Source organism: Vidua macroura, chromosome 6 (assembly GCF_024509145.1).
Source record: "Vidua macroura isolate BioBank_ID:100142 chromosome 6, ASM2450914v1, whole genome shotgun sequence".
Classification (NCBI taxonomy): domain Eukaryota; kingdom Metazoa; phylum Chordata; class Aves; order Passeriformes; family Viduidae; genus Vidua; species Vidua macroura.
In genome coordinates this window covers 30,135,390-30,161,398 of record NC_071576.1, presented here as the reverse complement: position 1 = coordinate 30,161,398, position 26,009 = coordinate 30,135,390, and the positions used below count along the sequence as shown (strand labels likewise).

Here is a 26,009-nt window from a genome sequence, read left to right as displayed (position 1 = left end):
TTTATGCTTTATTGTGATTACTGGTGGTTATACAAAGAATTATCCACTGTATTTATGAACACTGTGAAAAGTGGCATTGGGCTTTCTGGAACTCCATTTATAATGACTTTGCTGAATTCAGGTTAATTATGAGAGGGGCCCATCTAAGAGAGAAGGCACACCACGGAACAAAAGGGATCCAATTTTTTAATCTACTGTTTGAATTTCATCTTTTCTTCTTTCATCTGTTTTCATCTTATGGAAGCGATTATAAGTGCTAATGAGACATTTGATCTTGCTTCAGGCAGTCATTTTCTGGTTAACACAACAGAGGTATCAAGCATCTATTTTGGTATTATAGGAAGTCAGAAGGCTGAGGTCACATATTCTTTTCTCTTATACCTACCCAGTTGCAGCAATCCTTTTTCTGGTACCTGAAATTCTTATGGCACTATTTTATTTTTCTGTCTGCAGCTCTTATATGAGCTCCTCATCACTAATTTATGTCAGGAAAAGCTATAACTCTTACAGGTGTTTCCAATTTAGAAGCCAGTCAGAAGTATTTGAAACATTTTTTTATTTTTTTTCTTTTGGGAGCTAATTCTAGTCAAGTTGAAAATTACAGATGTGTTGTTTAGTTCAAGCAACAATTGGTGACTGATGAGCAGAAGTAGCATTTGAACCTGGGACCCAATGAGTACAGTTCAATAAATTGGGAGATCATTCGAAAGAGAACAATACTGTTTGAAAACAGTATGATTTCAACATGAGTTCTTTCATGTTGACTTAATTCTTCAGAAACCATAACAAAACCTGGCAGATCTGAGCCATTAGTTTCATCAGTCTTATTTATCAAAAGAAAGCCAGTGAATGCTTTTGGACCTGTGTTCCTCAAGTGCTGATAATTATGTATATAGACAGTGCTGCTTGTATTACATAGTAAATCCAGTGGAACTGGGAATACTACTGAAATTTAAAGGATGCACCCTGGAGAAGACCTAAGGTATGTGTACCGGGCAAACACTAAATATTTCATCCATTAGGATGAATTTCATTTTTAAAGAAATAAGCCTTATTAATCACCACTGCTATTTCATTACGGTACAATCAGTTGCTCTTGTTAACTTGAATGTGGAGCTTTCTAGTGCCTACTTTTCATAAATTAAAATTGGTCCCAATTAGCCATTTATAGGAGACAGTCTTGTGATATCTTTTCAAGAAAAAAACACAAGAGAACGTTGGGATTATTTCATGGAAATACTTTGCTATATTCCTCTTGTTCTAGGTAATACCAATAACTTTTACAAACACTCTTGCTCTGAGACTGATAGCAAATGCTGCTAAGTATGTCTATATACACATAATCTGGCAATCAATGAAATGTATTCCAAAGTCTTGTTACAAAACAGAATAGTATTTGAGCATGCCTATTGAGTAGGCAAAAACAAATTCATGAGATGCCTTAATTTTCTCCCACCTAATATTGGAGAAAAACTTGGGTTTAACTCAACAAATAGTTTTTACTGGAACACTCAGAGTGCTCAAAAATCAGAAAAAAAACCCTCTGGGCTTTGTTTCTGCTATGTGGAAAAAGGCAAATAGACCCAGAGAGAAAATAATAAATATCTCATAGTAAATATTTAAAAGCTGGTGGTTTGTCCAGCATTTTCCAGGGTTTCTTTTCCCCCAAGTCTGCAATTTAAAAATCACCAAATATTGGTCAGTTCCTTATTTGGGAGTACCTTTTTAGGTGCTGGATTTTTAAAAACTGTGACTGAACACTGTTGTTTAATTGGATGACTGTGATCTTTATAATTAGGCTTCCAATGTAATAAATTCTATGCATGAATTTTCCTTATATAATGAACCATTAATAGTTACTTGATGAGTATTTCTAGTTACAAAATTTCAAAGAAATTTTAGATTGAAAAAATTAATTCTGATGTAAAGACATTGAAAATCTTTCAAACTTTTCAAAGATCTCTAATGTTATTAATATTTCATTAATTATGCCTGCTAGGAAACATAATATTCCTGAAATAGAAAGACAAAGCAAATGTAAAGAAAATCAAAGCATGTTAATAAAGCTGAAATTAAAATGTACTGAAATCCTGTTTTTCTGATTATCATGCAGGAGCATGTAAAACTGAGGACTAGAATGTAGAGCCACTTTGTGTAATTTTAATATTCTTAACTTTACTATTATTTAGTCCTACACAAATTAGTAAAGACACATGCATATAAAAACACCAGTGCTACAAAAAATGTATGCCTTTAGGTAACAATGAGATGAATTAATTTTACTCATAACTGCTAAACACAGTTATTGAAGATTATTTTCAGGATCTAGACTTACATTAGCACATCATTATATCTTGAAGTGTTTTTTGAGTGTTAGATTTCGTTAAGTCTAGTTATAAGAGTGTTAGGGAGGAGAGGACATGTATTTTTTAAACTGGACAAGTTTCTCACACATGCTGTCATATTTAGAATACTGTTTCCTGACATAGCAGTTTTTTGCTCCTTCAGAATATGACTACACATTTCAGTAGTCTTCAAATGCACAGGCACATGTCAGTTTCACCAGCTGCTCATTAGTTGGTGTATTTTAAAGAAGGTAGGGAAATGTGGAAAGCTTGTTTCTTACTGAGTGAATAAAACGTGCAGTTTGAAGGTAATAATGAGGAAACATAATGGGTTAAGAGCAGAGAACTCCCACACTTAATTCCTTCCTGTTAGATGAAAATCACAAGAGTGTGATCCTTGTAATGTACACATTTATAGCAGTGTTTCTTATTTTAAAAGAGCTGTGATTCATTGTATGGAGGTGGAGAGAACTGAGCTTTTGCACATTAACAATTTTAGATGAAGGGAAAAAACCTTTTATCCTTGCCTTTGCATTTCTGGTAGAACTTTATGAGACAGAGTATTTAAGCATGATGGTTAATTTTATATCAAATTTGATCCTGCCACCAGTTACTTTCTACTTCTGCAGGCTGCTTACTCTGTCACTGAGTATTAGGTGTATTACCCACAGAGCAGTAATTACATTTGACACATAATTATTATGGTTTTGATGACAAGAAGGCCTTTTCTTTTCCTGCTTTCATAACATATACTCCTGAAAGTGCTGGCTGGATGAATACAGTTAGTTTAAAAGCACTTGGATTTAAATTGAACCCTGGGACAAAGAAAGAAATGAAAAGAAAGAGCGAGCACATTTGAAAATTCCAGATGATCTCACACAGTCGATTTTGAAAAGGAAAGAAAGCCTTTAAGTGTTGTTAATGCAAAAGGAGAAAGAGCTGCCGGGCTGCAGCCATGCCAGATCCCCAACAGGAAAGGAGTGCTTTTAAAGTTAATAAACTGAAGGTTTGGAAAAAACGGAGGCTTCTGGCAAGGCCACATAAACTACACAAATGAGTTTCTAATCTTGCCACATGGGCTTTTTTCCAACTCTGCACTCTGAGTCACCCCCAGCTGCAGGCCTGGATGAGCAGTTTAATAATCCTTAGCCCTTTTTTCCCTTAAATGATCAGCATCAGAGTATCATGTTTCTGGAGCCTGGAGGCTGTGTGGTATTCAAATAGGGTGAGTTCTTGAAATTCTTCCAAACCTACCTGCAGCTGCCTCTGCCTCTCTGCTGAAGTTAGAAAAGCTGGACTTGCACACTTTGTAAATTGCCATCATCTTCCTCCCTCATCTCCTCTTGATTTCTCACAGTGTGCATGGGGCAAAGCCAGGCTAGGAGGATGCAAAGTGTACTTCCTGTCTTTTTTTTTAAAAAAAAAAAGTTAACAAGGCATGGATGGGGTAATGTCAATGCTAGGAATCCTTCTCTGGGAATTGAGTGGTTGTGAAGGAAACCTGAGCAGAAAAAAAAATGACCTGACTTCCTCCTTGGATCCAAGACCTGAGCATCAGCATCAGGGAAGCTTGATGTAAAGGGTATCCCTCCTACTGATGTGAGGTCTTCAATCAGTGCCGAGACAATGATGATCAAATTATTGTACTATAAAGCAGATCTATTTTTAGCCTGGTTTGTTATTGTAAGAGTTCATAGGGAAGGGTAAAAGGGGAGGTGAAGGCTGCTACAAATGACTAATGCTGCATTTCAGCCTCCTAAGCCATATTTAGTGATGTGGGATATAAACATAAGCTCTCAGTATAATTTTTCCTATTTGACTTCTGTTTTCTTTCTTCTGTTCTCTCTCCTAAACATAGCTGCGGATGGACAGGTATTTATTGTGGATGCTGTGTGGCAGGGGCACCCAGCCCCGCCAGGGCCGATGCAGCATCATGCGCTGTCCGGAGCGCTCCCGTTCCTGTGCGTGGCACAGCCCCGATGGGAGCAGCGGTCCCGCGGGCAGCACCTGGGCCGGGCTGTGCCTCCACCTCTGCCGGGAGCCACCACCAACACCCCCCGGGGTTCAGTGCCTGAACTGCCCCACACTGAGCTTGTAGCCTGTTCAGTGTCACCAGCAGGTCGTGGTTGCCCCTCTTTGCCAGTTTTGGCCATTGGACTTGCTCGGGAGTCAAAGTTTGAGTTCATTTACCTGCGTGAGGTGGGTTTTGTGTACCTCCATGGCATTCTGTAAATCCTGAATCCTTTTTCTGCAGTGAGTCCACACATATACATTAAACTGCAATTCTCTGGGGCTGTCAGAATTGCAGACCAGCCTGAGGCATGGCAGTATGATAAAGTTTTCAGGCCCTGTTTAGTTAAGGCTGAAAATCTGGGACCCAGCCAATCTATACCACTCAGGGCTCTTTTCACAGTCCAAAATGATTTGGCTTAAACATTTCCAACTGTGATGAGGTCTCATTTCAGTGATTATACAGTCATTCACTTTTCCACATCAACATCAAAGTCATTAACAACTGAGTATTATTGCATTGGCTGGAATTCAGTTAAGGGCTAGAGGGATGTTGCTCTTTATTAAGATAAATCATTGCCTTGGTTATGTCACCCATGAAATAATCAATTTACTGTGTTGGTTAATTTCCTCCCTCTTTGATCTGTGAATTAAATTCAGCAGATCATTGTTCCACACAACTGCAGTGGAAAGGATGCTTTAAAATAAATGCACCACATTTTCTAATGGTACAAGTCTGGTAACTGTATAAAACAAGGCTGCATGTGGCCTGATCTATTTCAACACTTTCCTTTGAAAGCTTCAGAGGAAAATGAATCAGTAGCACCAATCTGGGTGATACTCCCTCGAAGTTCCTGAAAAATGAACCAGAAGAAAGAGAAAAACTAGCAGAACTGATTCTGAGGCCTTCAGAGGAGTTAGGCTGATTGCCATACCAAATGAAAATATTTCTATCGAAGTGTAAGGCTATTTCTTGATAGCCTTCATGAGCTTTGCTTACTGAGATGCTTACTGTAAGGCTTTTTTTCAAAAATCCTACTCATAACAAGCCAAATATTAAAAAAAAAAAAAGCAAAAAAAAAACCAAAAAAACTAAAAAAACCCTGCACTGATACCGATTGATATTCCAATCTCCTTTTGCACTGAACTATGCATTCTGAAATTGAGCTACGTGTAGAAATAAGTCTGTGTTGACTGGAAATCACTGCCTATGCATGAGAAACTGATGATGACAGCCCAAATCTGACTTTTCATTTTGCAGAATTTCACAGCAGTGTGGGTATTCAAGTCTCGCTTTTCTAATATTAAACTCTAACTTTTTAAATTTAAATAGATTTAAATAATCCATGCTAATTAAAAGTAACACAGACTTCTTCAGTATTTCTCTAATGTAAGTTCAGATCCATGCCTCTTCTAAAACCTGAGCTCTTCTCACATGTATGTCCTTTAAACTCAAGATCATGATCCATCATGAGCTTTGAAAAATAGGAACAGCATGTGATGTGGTTTTAAGGTCAGCATCTAATTTTGTTAGACTTTGAGGTAAACAGCACGTAGGTTTCTGGTTGTGAAATCAAGATACAGAATTTCTTCCAAATTTTTACATCTTAAAGCTATATTAATGTAATCCTTAAAGATTCTAAACATGTGTTGGTGAGAAGAAGTGCTATTATTTTTGAAAGAAAATGCATATGAAAATACTATTACAAAAATAGTTGAACTAAAATTCCTGATTGAACTAAAAAAAAAAATCACTTTATTTGCTAACTCCAATTCCCATTACATGAGTAAAATATTCTCACTAATTCTCAGGTCAAAGTTACAAATTAGAGCAATGGATTAAGAAGATATAATACTGTTTCATTATAAGAATCACACCCCCAATTCACTTAAAAATTAATGAAAGCTGATTGCAGATTTGTTTCTATAGCAATTACATGGAGTGTTTCTTCTCACATTTAACAAAAATTGTGTGTGACTTCATGAAAGAAAAACAATTTGCATTAACAAATTACTTTAGTGCATTTGAAAGTCATCTTCGTGAAACAAAATATACCCTAGCTGAGTATGCAGAAGAATGAACACTAATGAGAGTTCATAGTCAGGACTACGTAAGTCAGGACATGGTAAATCAGTCAGGATATTCAGAATATGTGAGGAGGCTTAGTATTGAACAGTTAATTGCAACTGCAGTGAACCTGATTAATGCACATGACAATTCTATGTTGCTTATAAACCTTCTCACTTAGCAATCAAATTACTATTTTCTAATTAATTGCATTTGTTAGTTTCTATTTGTCAGTTGTTTCATGTTAATCATCCTTTTGCCATTAGTTTCCATTTCTAAATGAATCATTCTAAGAGCAGAAAGTGAAAACATTGCTATTCCTCAAGCATGATTTCTTATTTTGTTGACATAAATGCATGGTAACTGCAAGTTTCTTCAAGCTGTTGTGGAATATTTATTTTTTAGTTGCCATGAGGTCATACACTTGGAGTTTTAAAATGACAGAAACTCCTGGTGGAGTTTTGAACATATTTAGCTTTTGTAATTCTGCTTCAGGCAGTAGCAGGCAAGTTAAACAATCATTGATTGACTTTTATTAACCGATCTGTAAGGCTGATATGCTCAGGAATGCAACCTATAGACAGATTCTTGAAATACAGCCGAGAAAGGAATCTTACAGAAATTCCAAAAACAGGAGGTAATACTCTCCTTGCAAACTATTTTTTTTTCCTTAGATAATATTCTTTACTTTATAAGATATTAGGTTTTGTCTGCTTTTTATTTGAAAAGTTCATCAATAAATCTATGATTATTAAAAAAAACCAATTTACCTATTACAGACTTAATTTCAAGCCTATGCTATCTTTTATGAAAATAAAATAAATATTTTTTTTCCACTAAGGTAACTGAAGAATTAAAGTTAACATTTTAACTGATGTAAAATTAAAGTAATGTCTTCTCTGGTAAACTAGCTAGAAGCCCTGATGAAGATGCTGCACAGTGAGACTCCTGATCTGTCCTTGGATTATCCCCTTGCCCTGGGATAAACTGGAGCAAAGCTGTACTTGGCATGCATTTCTTTCCTTAGTGAGCAACTCTGTTCAGCTCAATAAAGGGTTGAGAGGAAGGAGCCAGAGTTACACCTTTCTCTAGACTAGCCACCTGTGCAGGGTGGCTAGAAACACAGAAACAGAGCCCTGGTATAGAACACATTCTCCCATCCCATGCTGGTTTTCATATTCCACATATACCACGATCTCTCTTGGAGGATTAGAGCTGTACAAGCCAGTTCCTGATTGTATAAACCATAAGTTACGTGATATCATAGATTTTGATGCCTGTGTGATCTCAAATTTTTGTTTTAAAAGTTTGTTTTGGATTTATTAAATACATGGCATTTATTTAATTACTAGAGCTGTAAGTCAAATTAATTTCTTCTATGAACATATAGTTTTCATCATATATTCTAAGGAAAAAAATGTAATCAATGATTTGGGGTTTATGTTTCCCTTTTATTTTTCATTTTGATGTCAAAAAGCATCTGTCATACTGCTTGGTCCACCAAGCATTCCACATATGAGTCCCTAGACTGAAGCAGCAGTTCTACAGTTTTGAAGGGCTTATAGAGACAGCCTCAGGACCTCTAAATGCATTTACACAGTTGATACCAAACATATTAGTGGAATCAATGTCAATGAAAATGCTTAACATTCTTCTTAAAAACAGAGGTACAGTAGGGTCTGATAACTCTAGTCTGTGTTCTCTGAACCAAAAGAATGCTCATGGTGGGTATTTCTTGACACTGTTAAAGGTCCACAGTGGAGTGGAACAGAAAAATGAAAACCAGACAAATTTATCGAAGCATTTTCATTAATTCTTAAGATGACCTTGCTGATGAGAGGTAAAGGCTCAAATTCTGTCCTTAACTGAATCAGAATGGGAACTCCACAGACATGAAAGCTCTCAAATTTATAGATATTTAAGCCTCCATCTCTTTTAAAACAAAAAGTTGAAACTAGATCAAACTTAATTGCTGACATTTTTAGCATTTTTTCCTTTTATTTGTCAAAAGAAGGCATCATGTGTGGCATACACTAGAGCTCATACAATTTGATATTTGACTGCATCAGCATGTATTGTGCTGGGAGCTGTGGGTATAGCAGAGATTCTCCACATCATTGAAATTATCTCTGAAACACACAGGTAAAAATCTGTTAGACTAATTTTTGTTTTAATTAAATCAACTGTGTCACTTCCTAAAGAGCACTGTACAAAGATCTTGTAACATGCAGTGAAAATGTATAGGTATCCAGTTATTTGTGAATAATATATCATACACAGTAATTACTACTGAAGTGTTTAACAGTTTTAATAGGCCTCTTTTCATTCTGCCATCCTTTTGTGTTGATACAGGCTACAACTTCTAGCAACATTCTTCCATACTCTCACTAAACACAGATCAGTTACAGCATACCTTTTAAGAAGTTTGAAATAAAATATGCTAAGCATATTAAAAATGTGCCAGGTATGTTACGCCCACTGTCAGTTTCAATACCAGTAAATTATCCTGTTTTGCAAGTCATTGCCTATTGCTATTCACAGACTATGCGAATAAATTTCTAGCTTTCATTCATTCTAGGCTCTGGAGCCTACTGATGGCAGCTCTGGGAAACAGCCTTTGGGCTGAGGGCTGTCCCCTTCATTTTTTTAATCTTCTCCACAAGGGATGGTTCATGGGGTTGCTATCAGTATGCTCCAGGGTAAATGCCCCCTTCTGTGGGATGCTTCTGGGGGGCTGTTATCATTGACCTCGAGCTTTAACACCTTTAACCCACTGCAAAGCTTTTATCTGTAGCTGTTATCAATAGGCTTCACAGCTAACATACCATCACTCAAGAAGGCTGTTTACTGGAATGGCTTTTTTTTTAAGTCTCCAGAGTGAAAACTGTACCCCAAGCCTGGAGGAGCTGCCATCAGTAGGCTCAAAAGCATAATCTAAACAAAACTTATTTGATAGCTTTGCACTGATACAGGACACAGAGGAAAGCAAGAGGAAAAAAAAAAGGGATGCAGAAGATTCAGGTGAATGCCACCAAGAACACAAGAACTGGAACTCATCCACTAATGTCGATATTTCTAAATAATCCAACAAGAAATGTGATTAGCCAGCTGCACTGGTAATGCATTAACTCCTGCCAGTCTCCACAGTATCTGCTTCACTTACGGTAAGAGAGCAAGCTCATATACAATTTTGTTAGTGTGTCAAAGACTGCCAGTGTTATGAAAACTGCTGGTTATACTGCATGAGTACTTGACTAGTGGGAGAAAATTCCATCTGTGTGTGCCTTTGAAGTTTAAGTGCCCTTTACTAAACAAATCAGATTGTGTTAAAAGATTCTTATGTCTTCTAAACTGGTTTGCCACTCCACTGTTTTACCTCACCCACAGCATCTCCATTCAAATCACAATTCATATGCTTCAGAATGTATTTCCTAACTGATGCTATATTAACCACAGCCCATGTAGCACAGCAGTGAAAGAAAAGCCGTAAGGGTCTCAAACCATAAAAACTTGGAGACTGAAAAGCTTTAAGGGTCACTAAATAAAGTATGGGTAATGACTGGTATTATTGAGAAAGAGTCATGAAATCTGGGGAAGGAAAAACCTGGTGGAAGCACTCATACTGCAGGCACAGAGATTCACACACTACTGGCAAAATCCGAATAATGAAACTCAACTCTGTCCAACCCTCCCAGGGAAACCTTGAAAGAGTTCACATGCTCCTGAAGCATCAACACTGAAAAGCCTGTTAACCATGAACTCCCAAAACAACCTGGAGAAGAAGTGGGCATTAAAGGGAAAAAAACGCTTGAAGATATCAGTAGCATCTGAGGAGTGACACAGAAACTGGGGGCCCTCAAAGTGAGAGGCCAGAACAACTGAGATTATTGATAACTTTGCTCTCTCCCTCCCCTCTAATAGTAAGCTCAGAGCACAGAGACCTTGGAAAAGCATCAAGAGATACAAAGCACAAGCTGGGCGTTGGACACTATCAACTTCCCAGCTCATTTCAGGGATGTCCCATTGTAAATGACCACAGGTGGAGTAAGTGGCAGTTACAGCTAACAGACGACATTTATTCACCCCCAAAGAAGGCCATCCTTACATTGTTGCTAAATAAGATCAGAAGCTCAGTTGTTGAGCCTGGACAGAAGCTAAGCCACGTCAGCTGCTTACTCACTCTTTTCCCCCTAGACCAAGAGCTAATGGAAGGGCCAAAGCAAGAAAAGGGCGAAGTTTGAGACAAAGCCTGTTTAATTCTTCCGGTTCTTGGGGAGGATGTTTTTTTCCCCTCTGGCTAAGTGGTGATGTCAAAAGGATTCTACCCTGGTTTCTAGGGCACGGGGTGAGAATTAGAGTGGGCAGCTCTCAAAGAAACTTTGAGCCAAAAGCCTCTGTCAGCTCTCTCAGCTCTGTGGCTAGCAGTTCAGTCAGACACAAGCCATTGGACAAAAGCCCTGTGCTCAGGCACCACTGGAATAGAAAGGGCTGTGCTGGGTCTCTGGGCACATGGGGACACAAGCAAGTCTGTGTGAGGACAGACTGGGGCTGCCCCACACCGCACTGAGCCAGTTCCATGGCAGCCCCATGCCCAGGCCCAGAGGAGCCCTGCAGGCAATACGGCAGTGCGGCAGCATGAACAGCTTAAAGGTCTCAATATCACAGTGGGCTTTGCTCATCACTGGGTGAGAATGGCCTTTTGGGATGTCACCTGGTGATGGATGTCAATGATGATGGCTCCACCTGGCTATGGATTATGATGTCACAGCTTGTGTCCCTCCCTGCACCTCACCCAGTCAGTGCCACACTCCAGCTGAACAAGTTGGCATGTAGACACGCTGGAGGCTACCTCCCAGCCAGGCCAGCACTGCGCTTCTCCACTGCTGCTGGCCTGGCAAACAATCATTGCCTGAGGGCGCAGCAGGGAGTTCTTGCTGCATCTTTGCTTCTAACTTACTGCTTCCCTCTATTTCTCCTTCTCCTCAATCTGCTACTTGCTGTTGCTCTTCACTTTCCTTCGTGATGCTAGTTTTGCTTTCTTCTTGCTCTGGGCTACAGGAAAGTTCCGTACCAGTGCTGTGTCAGAGAAGCCCTTTGGTAGCTCTCCTGTTTTTCCTGTAGTTTCTCTAGCCACCAGCATGGAGGGACCTTGGGTAGGCACCTGGAGACCTCATCCCCGACGGGGCCCAATCCTTGCAGAATTCAGCACCCCAGGTCCTAAGTACTGGATCCCTGGAACAACAGGTAAACCAACTATCAGGGGAGGTAGCGGCAGCAGGAGGCACAGCACACTGCTTGCCTCCAGTTAGAAACCTCCTTTCACTACACAGTTGCAGGCACAGGTCCTTTCACAGGCTTTTCTTCCCAGGTCATATGGCTCATAATCCCACCAAAGACCGAGCCCCTGCATACTCATTTCGAGGGACCAAAGCACCCTCCACAGACAGCTGCTCACCAGGTCCTCGGTACTTCATCCATCCATCCATTACCAAGTCTGGGAAGTATGTGTCACCATCAGCACATATGACAGGACGTCCCAAGTCCAAGACTTTGGTCACCCCCGGACCCAGTGAGTAGCATTTCTGCAGCCCTTCTTCCAGGCCAGACAAGCATGCCTTACTGTTGCCCTGTGCCACTGGGGCACAAAACCCTTTGCTCATGCCCTGAACGGGCTTCAGAGTGCTCCAGAAAGAAAACAAGCAAGACTGAGCACCTCCTCCTGACTTCTCCTCTTTGACTTGCAGTTAGGTTCCCAGCTTCACTTCTTCGCTTCTTGTCTCCTTCTCTGTCCCAGGTGACTACACCACAGATTCTGCCAACAAACACGTCTTCTATACCGCACCGATGAATAGCCTGGCGTCCCGACCCAAGGACTTAAAAGGTTTCCGAACACCAGGTACGGAACTTGGGGAAACAGACACTCTTACAGCCTGCATATCCTCCAGGGAGCATCTGCATCTTCCTCAACAGGCCTAGCAAAAAGCCTAGGGAGCAAGACACAGTCTGTGCTCAACAAGCTTTTTGCTCTCCCACAGCATCAACTTCTCCCATCTCACAGAAGAACCGGAAGCTCTGCTTTCAAACAGCCAAGGCACACAACATACAACAAAAGCCAGAGGCACTGGGATGAGGGGCAGGAAACCTTTCCTCCTCCTCACAGCCAGCTTCGCAGGCTGACTCTCTACCACCCAGGCATTGCACCCTTTCCCACAGGACTGATCTATGCTCTCTTCCTATTGCACTTCCAGGTCCGGGCGCCTACACCTTGCCCAGGGTTCTGGGACCTCACACAGTGTACACTCATGCCGAACCATGCTACTCCATGAAAGGGAAGAGTCAATACCAGAGCTGTTTTCATGACCTGGCAATGGTGAGCTGTGCTTCTCGGTTCTCTCACAGCAGCAGCAGAAGCTCAGCTGCCCTGCTCAGGGCAGAAGCCCAAGAAGCCACAGGGCTTCTGGCTCTGCTATTACCAGTAAGACCTATACCTACAGCCCCTTATTTTTCCACACCAGCAGCTTTGGCATGGTACAGCTCTCTGGCACTAATGACACGAATCTCCCTTGTCCTCTGGGAAATCTACCTCTTTTCCCAAAGAGCCCTCATTCCCAAGGCTCCAGACCTCCCACACTGCTCCTCTGGCCAGACACCTAAAGCAGCACACAGTACTCGTGGGCACCCAGCATGAATCCACACTGCCTCTTGTACCCACCAATTTCACTGCTTCTCTTGCAGACGCCAGGTCCAGCGGCATTTGCCAAGGTGGAACTGGACCTCTACAAAACCAGGGCTCCCAAGTACACAATGGGACTAAAAACCAAAGGGGCTGGGAAGGATCGATTTCCAGGTCCAGCAGACTACAACACGGGAAAGGTAAGGCAGCCTGCCTACCCTATGTGATGCTGCACAGCCTTCACTTGAGGACAACTCTGGAGAATGAGGCACCATTTTCACCTCTTTTCTTCCCAATTTCCCCTTCCAGGTGTCACTTATCAAGGCCCGGGATCCTGCCTACACTTTTGGACTCCGTCACTCTCTCTACAAAGCTTCTTTAATACCTGAAACACATCTTGATTAAAGACAGATACCTGAAGAGATCTTTATCTGTTCTTCTTTTGCAGCAGGGTGTGTGGGTGTGGACCATTGGCTTCAATGTCTCATGTCTATGCCTCAGTCAAAACATGGCAGGATGAGGCTGGGGGGAGAGCAGCGAGGTAACAGCATGAACCAGGCCAACAGTACCTCCAACAGTACTGTTTCACCTAACCAGAGCAAAACACTGTGAAAGCTTTCCAGCCCTGCCTTGCACACTCTCACCCCATGGCCCATGCTGGCCTCAAGGAAAAAGCCCATCTCAGTGTCCCCCTTCTTCAGCGCACACAGGTAGCATCTGCTCAAGGTGTGCCAGGAAACACAGCTGCCCTGCATCCTCTCTTGCCACAGGCAGGGGCTCATTTCCTCAGGCAAGTGCCCAGACCACTGAGAGCTAAGGAGAAAGAACCATTATTCCCAGTCTGAAAATGGAATCATCATAGGATCCTGCAACAGCCCAGGTGGGAAGGGATCTCATCCAACCCTCATGTGGGAGAGGCAGCCTGGAAGAGACTAGCCAGCACCCAGGCAACCACTAACTTGATTGTGGCCAGTGATGGGACTCTACTGTGCCCCTGCCTGGGGAGGCTGTTTCTCCTCTCTGGCTAAGTGGTGATGCCAAAAGGATTTGTCCCCGATTGCTAGGGAACAGGGTGGGAATTGGTGTAGGCAGCTCTCACAGGCGCTCCAAGGCAGGAGCCTCTCTCAGCTCGGTGGCCAGCACTTCAGTCTACTCAGCCTGTTATAAATACACTGATAAAATAATTTATTTATAATAAAGAAGACAAAGTGTTAGTTATGACTGCAAGTAGAAAGCCATGAAGCATATTGTATATGAATGTTAGGAGTGCTGTTTTCAATGTATTTAACCAGAGAAACTTCACCAAGAAATGACCAGATATCGTATGCCTTGTTCAAGAAGCTATGAATATTCTCATGCACACCAGTTAGTCTGCTTGGAAACCCCCTACCCTTCCTATCCTAATTTGAAAATCAAAGATTCCAATCAGTAGATCTCAGTACCTATGGCCAATGATAGTCTTAGGGTAGGAATATTATTAAAGTTATATAACTCGTGAAACCCATCATTGTAAAGGTTAAAGTTAAGAATGGGCATATGGCGCATACTAGGTAAAAGAACTTATGTAAAAATGACACAGCAGAAAAAGCAAATAAAATGGATTAATTTTGCTTGCTAATCAAAACAAAGTTGGAGGAGTAATCCCCCACGTCCCTAGCACTGAAATACAGAAGTGTCTCCTTATTAATAACAAATTGGTATTGGATAAGTTCATTTCATCCTTTTTGATGAAAGAAGCCCTGTGCTCAGGCACCACTGGAATAGAAAGGGCTGTGCTGGGTCTCTGGGCACATGGGGACACAAGCAAGTCTGTGTGAAGACAGACTGGGGCTGCCCCACACCGCACTGAGCCAGTTCCATGGCAGCCCCATGCCCAGGCCCAGAGGAGCCCTGCAGGCAATACGGCAGTGCGGCAGCATGAACAGCTTAAAGGTCTCAATATCACAGTGGGCTTTGCTCATCACTGGGTGAGAATGGCCTTTTGGGATGTCACCTGGTGATGGATGTCAATGATGATGGTTCCACCTAGCATTGGATTATGATGTCACAGCTTGTGTCCCTCCCTGCACCTCACCCAGTCAGTGTCACACTACAGCTGAGCAAATTTGTGTGTAGACGCTGGAGGCTACCTCCCAGCCAGGCCAGCGCTGCGTTCCACACCAACAATTACTGCCTGAGGGCACAGCAGGAGTTCTTGCTGCATATTTGCTTCTAACTTACTGCTTCCCTCTATTTCTCCTTCTCCTCAATCTGCTACTTGCTGTTGCTCTTCACTTTGCTTCACTTTCTTTCGTGATGCTAGTTTTGCTTTCTTCTTGCTCTGGGCTACAGGAAAGTTCCGTACCAGTGCTGTGTCAGAGAAGCCCTTTGGTAGCTCTCCTGTTTTTCCTGTAGTTTCTCTGGCCACCAGCATGGAGGGACCTTGGGTAGGCACCTGGAGACCTCATCCCCGACGGGGCCCAATCCTTGCAGAATTCAGCACCCCAGGTCCTAAGTACTGGATCCCTGGAACAACAGGTAAACCAACTATCAGGGGAAGTAGTGGCAGCGGGAGGCACAGCACACTGCTTGCCTCCAGTTAGAAACCTCCTTTCACTACACAGTTGCAGGCACAGGTCCTTTCACAGGCTTTTCTTCCCAGGTCATATGGCTCATGATCCCACCAAAGACCGAGCCCCTGCATACTCATTTCGAGGGACCAAAGCACCCTCTGCAGCAACCTGCTCACCAGGTCCTCAGTACTTCATCGAATCATCCATTACCAGGACAGGGAAGCAAGTGGCTCCATTGGCACTTGTGACAGCACGTCCCAAGACCAAGATTTTGGTCACCCCTGGACCCAGTGAGTAGCATTTCTGCAGCCCTTCTTCCAGGCCAGACAAGCATGCCTTACTGTTGCCCTGTGCCACTGGGGCACAAAACCCTTTGCTCATGCCCTGAATGGGCTTCAGAGTGCTCCAGAAAGAAAACAAGCAAGACTGAGCACCTCCTCCTGACTTCTCCTCTTTGACTTGCAGTTAGGTTCCCAGCTTCACTTCTTCACTTCTTGTCTCCTTCTCTGTCCCAGGTGACTACACCACCGATCCTGCCAACAAACACATCTACTATACCGCACCGATGAATAGCCTGGCGTCCCGACCCAAGGACTTAAAAGGTTTCCGAACACCAGGTACGGAACTTGGGGAAACAGACACTCTTACAGCCTGCATATCCTCCAGGGAGCATCTGCATCTTCCTCAACAGGCCTAGCAAAAAGCCTAGGGAGCAAGACACAGTCTGTGCTCAACAAGCTTTTTGCTCTCCCACAGCATCAACTTCTCCCATCTCACAGAAGAACCGGAAGCTCTGCTTTCAAACAGCCAAGGCACACAACATACAAAAGCCAGAGGCACTGGGATGAGGGGCAGGAAACCTTTCCTCCTCCTCACAGCCAGCTTCGCAGGCTGACTCTCTTCCACCCTTTCCCACAGGATTGACTGATACCATCTTCCTACTTCACTTCCAGGTCCTGACACCTACACCTTGCCCAGGATTTTGGGACCAAACACAGCATACACTCGTGCCGAACCATGCTACTCCATTAAAGGGAGGAGTCAATACCAGAGCTGTTTTCAAGACATAGCAAAGGTGAGCTGTGCTTCTCGGTTCTCTCACAGCAGCAGCAGAAGCTCAGTTGCTCTGCTTAGGGCAGAAGGGCCCCAGTGCCTGCTGTATCCCCAGACAGCACAAGCCTCCCTGCATGTGCAGCAAAGCCCAAGTATCCACAGGGCTTCTGGCTCTGCTATTACCAGTAAGACCTATACCTGCAGCCCCTTATTTTTCCACACCAGCAGCTTTGGCATGGTACAGCTCTCTGGCACTAATGACACGAATCTCCCTTGTCCTCTGGGAAATCTACCTCTTTTCCCAAAGAGCCCTCATTCCCAAGGCTCCAGACCTCCCACACTGCTCCTCTGGCCAGACACCTAAAGCAGCATACAAGTACTCGTGGGCACCCAGCAAGAATCCACACTGCCTCTTGTACCCACCAATTTCACTGCTTCTCTTGCAGACGCCAGGTCCAGCGGCATTTGACAAGGTGGATATAGACGTCTACAAAACCAGGGCTCCCAAGTACACAATGGGACTAAAAACCAAACTTCCTGGCAAGGGAACGTTACCAGGTCCAGCAGAATACAGCCTGGGAAAGGTAAGGCATTCGGCCCACCAATGTGTTGTGCTGGACAGCCTTCACTTGAGGACAGCTCTGGAGAATGAGGCACCATTTTCACCTCTTTTCTTCCCAATTTCCCCTTCCAGTTGTCAGTGACCAAGGCCCGGGATCCTGCCTTCTCTTTTGGAGTCCGGCACTCTCTCTACAAAGCTTCTTTAATACCTGAAACACATCTTGATTAAAGACAGATACCTGAAGAGATCTTTTTCTGTTCTTCCTTTGCAGCAGGGTGTGTGGGTGTGGACCATTGGCTTCACTGTCTCATGTCTATGCCTCAGTCAAAACATGGCAGGATGAGGCTGAGGGGAGAGCAGCGAGGTAACAGCATGAACCAGGCCAACAGTACCTCCAACAGTACTGTTTCACCTAACCAGAGCAAAACACTGTGAAAGCTTTCCAGCCCTGCCTTGCACACTCTCACCCCATGGCCCATGCTGGCCTCAAGGAAAAAGCCCATCTCAGTGTCCCCCTTCTTCAGCGCACACAGGTAGCATCTGCTCAAGGTGTGCCAGGAAACACAGCTGCCCTGCATCCTCTCTTGCCACAGGCAGGGGCTCATTTCCTCAGGCAAGTGCCCAGACCACTTGAGAGCTAAGGAGAAAGAACCATTATTCCCAGTCTGAAAATGGAATCATCATAGGATCCTGCAACAGCCCAGGTGGGAAGGGATCTCATCCAACCCTCATGTGGGAGAGGCAGCCTGGAAGAGACTAGCCAGCACCCAGGCAACCACTAACTTGATTGTGGCCAGTGATGGGACTCTACTGTGCCCCTGCCTGGGGAGGCTGTTTCTCCTCTCTGGCTAAGTGGTGATGCCAAAAGGATTTGTCCCCGATTGCTAGGGAACAGGGTGGGAATTGGTGTAGGCAGCTCTCACAGGCGCTCCAAGGCAGGAGCCTCTCTCACCACTCCAGTCAGACTCAACCCATTAGACAAAGGCCCTGTGCTCAGGCACCATTGGACTGGAAAGGGCTGTGCTGTGCATGGGGAAGAAGCAGGTCTTCGTGAGGACAAACTGGGGCTGCCCCACTGGGGCGGACTGAGCCCGTTACGTGCAGCCCCATGCCTTGCCCCAGCGGAGCCCCACAGGCAGTACGGCAGCGCTGCAGCACCGACCGACCCCGGCTGGCCCCAGTCTCCCGCCGGCAGCGTCCGGGTGGTGCTTAACCCGAGGGAAAGGCTACGTGTGCCAGACTGCGGGGAGGCGGAGGGCAAATTCCTACGACGGCGACACAGTTCCGTCGCGTCCTCTTTAGACAGTCGTGCTCCAGTAGGCCTTGTCCGGCGGTGCCGAGCTGGAACACGGTGTGTCGAGGAGCTGCAGCGTCGGGACCTCGGGCTGAGCGGGCCCAGGCGCTCCTGAGCGCGGCTCCGGGGGCAGCTCCGACTGCGAAAGGGGAGCAATGGCTAGTGGGGTTTAATTTCCTCACTATCTGAGTAAACAGCAGTAAATTACACTAATCTCCTCCAGCCGAATCTGTTTCACGCGTCGTTATCTCAATTCACGAGCTTTTACACCTTGTTTTGCGTTCCTGTTTTCCTGCTGAGGAGGGGCCGTGGGGACCTAATTGCCTGCGGCTCTTCTCAGTCGAACCCCGAGCAGGCATCTTCCATGTTAGGGCTTCAGGTGCCCTTCTCTTCATTTTGAAATGCCTGTGGTTAATGAGAAGTATTTTAACTAAACTTACTTGAAGAGCTAAGCGAGTTAGAAAGATTACAGGAGAACACAAAGTTAGAATAGGAAAAGATTTGTTAAAAGTTGCTGTTGCAGGGGAAGGACAAAGGCAAATGAAGCTTTGGTTAATAGACTGGATATTCAGTCCTTTGTGGTGCAGGAAAATTTTATAACTTGCTTTTTTAATCTACAGAAGAAATTTCGTCCTACCTGCATTCACAGATGAGGTCAGTGATGCTGTGCTCTATGAGAACAGTGCTGAGGCAGCAGTGGACAGATTTTGTTCTGGACAGGTTATGTACCCCCATGAGTAAGGTGTGCTTGTCTCGCCTGGAAGAAAAGCTGGAGAAATGGTACTCAGGGTGACCTCGGTCTTCATATTGGGACATCCACAAATGTGCAGTGCTGGAGCTGAGTCCTTCCCATTCACAGTGATACAGGGGTGAATGTAATGCTGAGTACCTGCAGAGCAGCTGTCTGTGATGGATGTTTGGCTCCTTGCAATGTGTTAAACTTACAGTTTGTTAAGTGGAAGCAGCAGATGTGCTGTGATCCCCCAGCTGTTCTCCTCCCCCTTCTGTCCCTGCCCCATCCTTCCTTATTCCTGGTTTACGTGTCATCTCAGGAACTGTATACGTGTATCCTAGTTTGCAGAACTCTGCCATGATGTGGCCACATGGGTGATGAAACCTCCAGGTGCCCACCCAGGCTTGATCCATGTCGGTAGCTGCAGAGCCTACGGCAAGAAGAGGAGCCTAGGACCACAGCACTGCCAGGCCCAGTGCCACACGGGAGCTTGCTCTGATGGGTCTTCTCCTATTTTCTCATATTGCCAGAAGGTTCAAGGGTGATCCCCACTGCTCTGCACTCATCAGGCCTCATTCAGGCATTATGTCCTCTTTGGGTTCCTGGAGACAAGCTGGAAAATTTAAGAGGCTCAGGGTTAGGTTAGGAAGGTCTGTGTAGATGGGACTGGCTCAGAATGGAGTAGAGAAGGCCTTGGTGCACCCCACAACTTGGTGCCTATGGGTAAGGCACCTAATATATTTTCCTCTTGAAAACACAATAAGCAGATCTTGATGATGTCTGCAAAGCAGAAACATGCAATGAGAGAAAAAACAACATGATTTTTCTGTTTATCTAAAAGCTGTATGTTCTTTTAGTTTGGGGTCACATAATATGAATGCAAGTTTGAACGCCTCAGACTTCTGTTTCATGTAATATTTTCCAGTGGTCCCTTAATTTATGTTTTTGTCCTAGAGAGAGTGATTTGGGCCTGGTGTTTTTAAGCAGAATTTTCTGCTGAAGGTAATGTTTAGGAACACCTCTGTGCTGCCACTTTTGGGAGTTTGACAGCCTGAGTGTGCAAATGAAGGCAAGAGAGGCCTTTCCTCAGAGTGAAGAAGAAATGGAGCAGACTCCTGTGTGCATTGTCAGGTCATAGAAAAAAAGCTGGATGCCAGCCACAGATGCAGAGTGTTTTCAGACTTCTCTCCAGTAAGTAAATATAGATAAATTCTCCATACATTGGAACTGCCAGCATGCTTAGAAATTATTGAAAATACTGGTGGGTCTAATAAGTTATTTTCATGTTTAAGTTTGCATCTTCGTTTTAGGGAAGAGTTATTGATGGGGAATTTATCAAAAACATTAGTTACAATGTTACTAGCTCACAGTCTTAATGATGGGAAAGCAAACAGCATGTGCACTCTAAGACTCTGAATCTCAACCACCCAAAAGGCAAGGCCCAAGACAACTAACTCTCTTCCTGAGACTGTGACTTGTGACTGATCTGGGTTGCTGAGGTTTCTGAGCATTAACCTGAATAGTTTAAGTATTTCCAGATCGAAAAGCTTTTTGTAGTCAGAAAATCTGAAGTGGCTGCCAATCCTCTTTAAGAGAAGCCTGTGTAGTTCACTTGTTATGGGTTTGCTTGTTCTGTAAAACTTTGCAGAAAAGAATCTTTATCACAGCTCTGTTTTGTTTTCTATAGTTGTTTTTGGACATGCATGACCAGAGGGAATTGCTCTCTATCTGGGGGAAATTTTTTTTAGACTAAAATGTGATAAGGTGGTGTATGCACTTTAATATGTTTCTACATTTGAGAATAAAGGATAAGCTATGTTATACACCAGGAAAAAACCCAAACAAAACGAAACATCCTTATTCTATCTTCATTTTTTCTCTGGAAGGGATTTGAGGACTCTGGCCATCTGGATGTCTGGCAACTCAGTCAGAGCTGTGGCTACTGTGTGTGTGCAGATTAACTGTGTAGCACATGCACAGTAAGTCCAATGTGTCCAGTACACATCAGACCTGCTGCACATGTGCTGCACAGATGGTCTGTGCATACACAGTAAATCAGCTATGTTAAGCCTACTGCGCATATGCAAACCATCTGTGCATTGCACATATGTATATTTTTGCATGGGAAATCCCTAGTCAGAGCATGAAAGGTTGTGGCAGAGAGGAACTCCAGTGGTAGAGAGACCGTGAGAGAGTCTGACAGTGGCATAAATTAAAGCAGCTCCTTGCCTGTTTTTGCTCATGTCTGGGCCAAAGCTGCAAATAAGTTCCTCAGAATCAGAAAATGTGACTAGCTGCTCAACAGTTTCAATCTCTCTAACAATTGGCTGCAGGAGAGAATCTGTATCAAAACCATTAGTTTTAAAGGCAGTGATTATCAGCTAGAACTGCAGCTAGTTTGTCAGGTAGCTCAAAATGAACAAGATCTGGTATTTTAGTTATCCAATAAAATAGTGATGCATATGATACAGGCCTTAGGGGTTTGTTTAGTCAATTATCTTTATTTTATTTCCCAGTAATCCTTTTGCTTCTCATCTAATATTCAGCATTTTTACATAGGTTGTTTGAGATTAACAAAGATGCTTACTGGTTAGTACATAGGCACAGTTTACATATGGATTGAAAAATAGTATCTTTTCAGTCTATATGCAAGTTATTGCTTATTATGTTTATGGTACATGTTTAAATCCCAGTTCTGACAATGGCAAGAAGACTCCTTAAACTAAGTCTGTTTTAGGTCTATCTCTAATGAGTTCTAATGATCTGAAGTTAAGAACCCCTTTTTTATCTCACAAGGCATCACTGCTTATCTAACCAACACATACTTGAGGGAAGAGATACCTTCACAGGCTTGAGAAGTGGGCCAGTTTGAACCTCCTGAAGTTCAACAAGGCCAAGTGAAAGGTCACACACTTGGATTGTAACAATCATCATTTTCAATGCAGGCTTGGTGGTGAATGGATTGAGAGCAGCCCTGTAGAGAAGGACCTAGGTATACTGCTGGATCAAAAATTAGATATGTATGTATGTATGCAGCCCAGAAAGCAAGTTTTACCCTGAGCTTCATAAAAAGAAGTGTGCTGTTCACTGGGCTGAGGCTTTCCCCCACTGCAGCCCTTTGCACTGTTGTCATACCTGTCCAGCCCACTCCAAATAGCTTGTTCATTTCCTCCCAACCCTCTCACCAAACAAGTCCAAGCCTTACCCATCTGAATTTCCTGTCTCAAATGTCCAGTATATACCTCCTCTAACAAGTCATGTTCCTTAATTAATATTCTCTCCCCTTCCCACTCCTACCTGTCTATGCTTAATGTTGTATTTCTGCTTTTATTCCTGGTTTCTCATTGAAAATTGTCAATAGCTATATGCAGTGAATTTATCCCTACTTTTATTCTGAGAAGAGCTGTAAGTTTCTTGGTCAAGAACTTCCAGAAAAAATCAGCTTCAATCAAATACTACCAAGGCCAAGCTTTACAAGTTTATTAATACAGTAATAACACTACTGTGTAGTAAATCATATGAAGGCAATGCTTGAAGTGCTAGATTCCACTATGCTGTAAATAATCCATTGAACCAAAAGGAAATACCCAAGTGAACAAAAGAGGCAGAATTTTTCTATAATACAAATTAGAAACATATAACTCAGAGTTGGGCTGATTTTAAAAGAAGATGCTGGAAATGTGATAAAAGTGCAACAAACAATAAAGTGTGACGTATGAAGTGATCTGTCATTTCTAGTCAGAGTTCCAGCCTCAGTAAGCTGCAAGATAGATGGGGCACTAAAAGAGAGAGAGAGAGAGAGAGAGAAAGAAAGAAAGAAAGAAAATAAAAGAAAAGAAAGAAAGAGGAAGGCACTAAGGAAAGGGGGATAGGGGTAGGAAAATTGTAGATTATTTGAGGCCATCTCCTTGACCCTAGCCTACCTCCACTGGTGCAACCACTGGTCAGGGTGAAGTAAAGCTGACAATAGCTATTCATCATACTATAGACTTGAATGTAAAATGAAAACCACAACTATCTCATATGATACAAGTACATACAGGAAGGGATTAAATCAATGAAAGATGTTATCCCAAAGCAAAATAGGAATTCCTATTAAATTCAGCTCTTACTCGAAGGAGCTGATTTTTCCCTGCCTTAAGCTACAAACACATGCATGCAATGCACCCTGTAGTCAGGTGTGTTGAAATTCTGTAGGAGTTTCTTGACCCACCCCTCCAATTAATTTTGTCATCAAGCTGCATAATGTTCCCATGAATGATTTGCTTTCAAAGATGAGCAAATGATGTACAGTGAGGAAAAATAGTAATTATTTGCTTTCAGAGAGACCGCTTGGTTTTCCCATCTTTGTTTACTTCAAAAGCTGGTAATGGTTTTAATTTTTTTTTTTCGCCTGAATAAAGGAATCAAAAAAATATCATCCTTAGAACACCTGACATTTCTTCCTGCAAAATCTTCTTCCTTAAAAGGCAGAAGTAGAGCAGGTAACAGATCATAGTCAGGAATTTCTGCAGCTGGGCTGATACATGAAAGTAAAAGAGCTCCTTTAAAAAAAACCCAAACCAAACACACCTCTGTTCTTCCTTCTGTTTTTCAGCTTCCCTAAAGGAGGAAAATTCAACATCAAGTGTCACAGTACCTTGGTGTAAATATCTCAGAACAGTCTATTAATCTTGGCTAACAAAACACACATTTTTCAAATTTCTCAAGGCTGTGCTGCAATCCTGGGCCATTCTGGGAGCATCTTAAAAAAAAGCGTGTGCACGTGTATGCGCACGTTCTTTGAATGACCCCTTCATTCTTCAAAGAATGGGATTGTCCATAAATTTCTGCTCTTTGTACTAAAGTACATTAATTAAAAATATCTGGTTAATGTGACCTTACTATTTTCAGACCTGCAAAATGGATTATCCATATACAACTACAGCTTCACTGTTTAAACTTAATCTGTCTTAAAATAACTGCAACGCCTTCTCTTCCTTCCTTTAGCCCTAAAAATAACAATTGTCACAACTAAAGAACGCAGCAGTACTTCAGTTATTTGTCACAAATCACTCACAGACAACAGCTTCAGTTCCTTGTTATAATTGGACAGTGAAAATGTTGAAGGGTTTCTAAAATAGAGGTGTTGGCCCCTTTGATTGACAGGTACCATAGAACTGCAGTCTGTCCAACCTTCTTCCCAAAAGCTGAGATCTCCTTCAAAACCTTAGGAAATTTTTTATACTCAATGGAAGTTTTTTATTTAAAGCATTGGTGCATGGAAATGAGTAATAAATCAATCAGTGTTTGCTGTTGGTCAGCAGGTGGTGAGTATTTACATTGTGCATCACTTGATAAGTTGTTTTTCTTGAATGTTATCTCTCTTTACTGTTATTATAATTTCTTTTTTGTTTCAATTATTTAACTGTTCTCTCAGCCTAGGAGTTTCACTTTTGCTTCTCCTCCCCATTCCACTGAGGGGAGTATGGAGTTTGAATCCATCACTGAACAGAAGTGCATCCATTCTTTGTAAGAGATCTGGCTTTAAATAAAGCTATTCTTCACATCCAGACACAGGTCCAAATTTCTTGTTGTGGCCATCTGGCTAATATTAACATCCTGCTTTAAAACTGTGTTCTTGCTAGCTTCCCAGACTTGCATCAGTCTTTTGAAAAAGTTTTATTTTTCATGATTAACGATTCACACATTCAATTTCAATCAGGAGAAGCAAACATATTTCATCCTAAGAAGTGAGCTAGCAACAGAATATGCAAGGAAATGCTGCTTTATTATTTTGTTTGTGTGCTGTTTGGATTTGCTTTATTTTTTTTCTGACCAAAAAAAGATTAAAAAAAAAAAAAAAGTAGAAGCTAATATGTTTGACAGTTGATGAACTGAATTTGTATTTCTTCTGCTGGGAGCCAAAAAGAGATGAGAAGTAAGAACAGCCAAGCTAGGGCTCTTGGACCCCCTCAGAGTGAGTAGCACAGGCAAGGTTGTAGTCCATAAGTCACTTTTTATCCCATGATGTTCTGAGTCAAAAGTCTGAGCTCTTGGGGCACACTTAGCACTCAGATTACCCAGACACTCTTGACTTTCCTGTTGGCATGTTTCCTGATATCACATATCAAGAAGCATGGAAGCCTGTAGAGCTCTGACTCAAGGCAGCACTTGTAGACTTAACGACTTTGGAAACCCTGATGTCTCTGTGGCTACAACCTTCCACATACATATTAATTAAACAAGGCTGGGACATGTGTTTGGGCATTATTTAGCAATCATTTATACTGTTTAAATGTAGAGAAGATCCCTGATGGTTTTAGTCCAAGAAAACTGCAGTTTCCTAGTCAGGATCTGGGCAAGGTTCCGGAATCACATTAGGCCAGGGAACAGAGATTGTGCTGGGCATTGTGGTGAATGAGAAATTATTGTGGTAGAAGAGAGGGAGTTTGGTTTCATAAACACACACCATGCCATGGTGTTTGATTTAAAAGCCAGAGAATGGTTATTTAAGAGTTTGGTTTGATAACGTATCATAGCCTCAAGATATCCCATCACATCTAGATTTTACAGAATTTGCCTGCCATGTTTTGCAGGTATTGTGGTTTAACCAAAGCCAGGATGGCAGGTTTCCAGGATCTGCAGCTCTGGGTTGACTTTGCCAAAGGGGCTGCTACAGATTTAGTATAGAAGTTTTCACTGTCTTGGGCTAGATTGTCTGTAGTGAAAGCACTCCA

General features: G+C 42.7%; 2 protein-coding genes across 2 annotated transcripts; both read left to right on the top strand.

Annotated features, from left to right (window-relative positions):
• The first annotated feature begins 11,389 nt into the window (after positions 1–11,389).
• On the top strand, positions 11,390–13,516 carry LOC128809513 (outer dense fiber protein 3-like). The gene is made up of 6 exons (XM_053981552.1): positions 11,390–11,667; positions 11,792–11,992; positions 12,218–12,319; positions 12,672–12,793; positions 13,159–13,296; positions 13,406–13,516. The coding sequence occupies exons 1-6, from the start codon at positions 11,562–11,564 to the stop codon at positions 13,499–13,501; spliced, it is 765 nt and encodes a 254-aa protein (XP_053837527.1). The 5' UTR covers positions 11,390–11,561; the 3' UTR covers positions 13,502–13,516.
• Positions 13,517–15,276: 1,760 nt separating this feature from the next.
• LOC128808746 (outer dense fiber protein 3-like) lies at positions 15,277–17,506 on the top strand. The gene is made up of 6 exons (XM_053980222.1): positions 15,277–15,613; positions 15,738–15,938; positions 16,164–16,265; positions 16,602–16,723; positions 17,148–17,285; positions 17,396–17,506. Exons 1-6 carry the CDS (start codon positions 15,508–15,510, stop codon positions 17,489–17,491), a joined length of 765 nt encoding a protein of 254 aa, XP_053836197.1. The 5' UTR covers positions 15,277–15,507; the 3' UTR covers positions 17,492–17,506.
• The last annotated feature ends 8,503 nt before the right edge of the window (positions 17,507–26,009 follow it).

Bases quoted from the DNA above. Each gene is read 5' to 3' on its own strand.
- LOC128809513 (XM_053981552.1), top strand. From the start codon at position 11,562: ATGGAGGGACCTTGGGTAGGCACCTGGAGACCTCATCCCCGACGGGGC. The intron at 12,320-12,671 runs GTACGGAACTTG...TTGCACTTCCAG, and splicing joins AAAAGGTTTCCGAACACCAG to GTCCGGGCGCCTACACCTTG. The intron at 13,297-13,405 runs GTAAGGCAGCCT...TTCCCCTTCCAG, and splicing joins CAGACTACAACACGGGAAAG to GTGTCACTTATCAAGGCCCG.
- LOC128808746 (XM_053980222.1), top strand. From the start codon at position 15,508: ATGGAGGGACCTTGGGTAGGCACCTGGAGACCTCATCCCCGACGGGGC. The intron at 15,614-15,737 runs GTAAACCAACTA...TTTTCTTCCCAG, and splicing joins CTGGATCCCTGGAACAACAG to GTCATATGGCTCATGATCCC. The intron at 16,266-16,601 runs GTACGGAACTTG...CTTCACTTCCAG, and splicing joins AAAAGGTTTCCGAACACCAG to GTCCTGACACCTACACCTTG.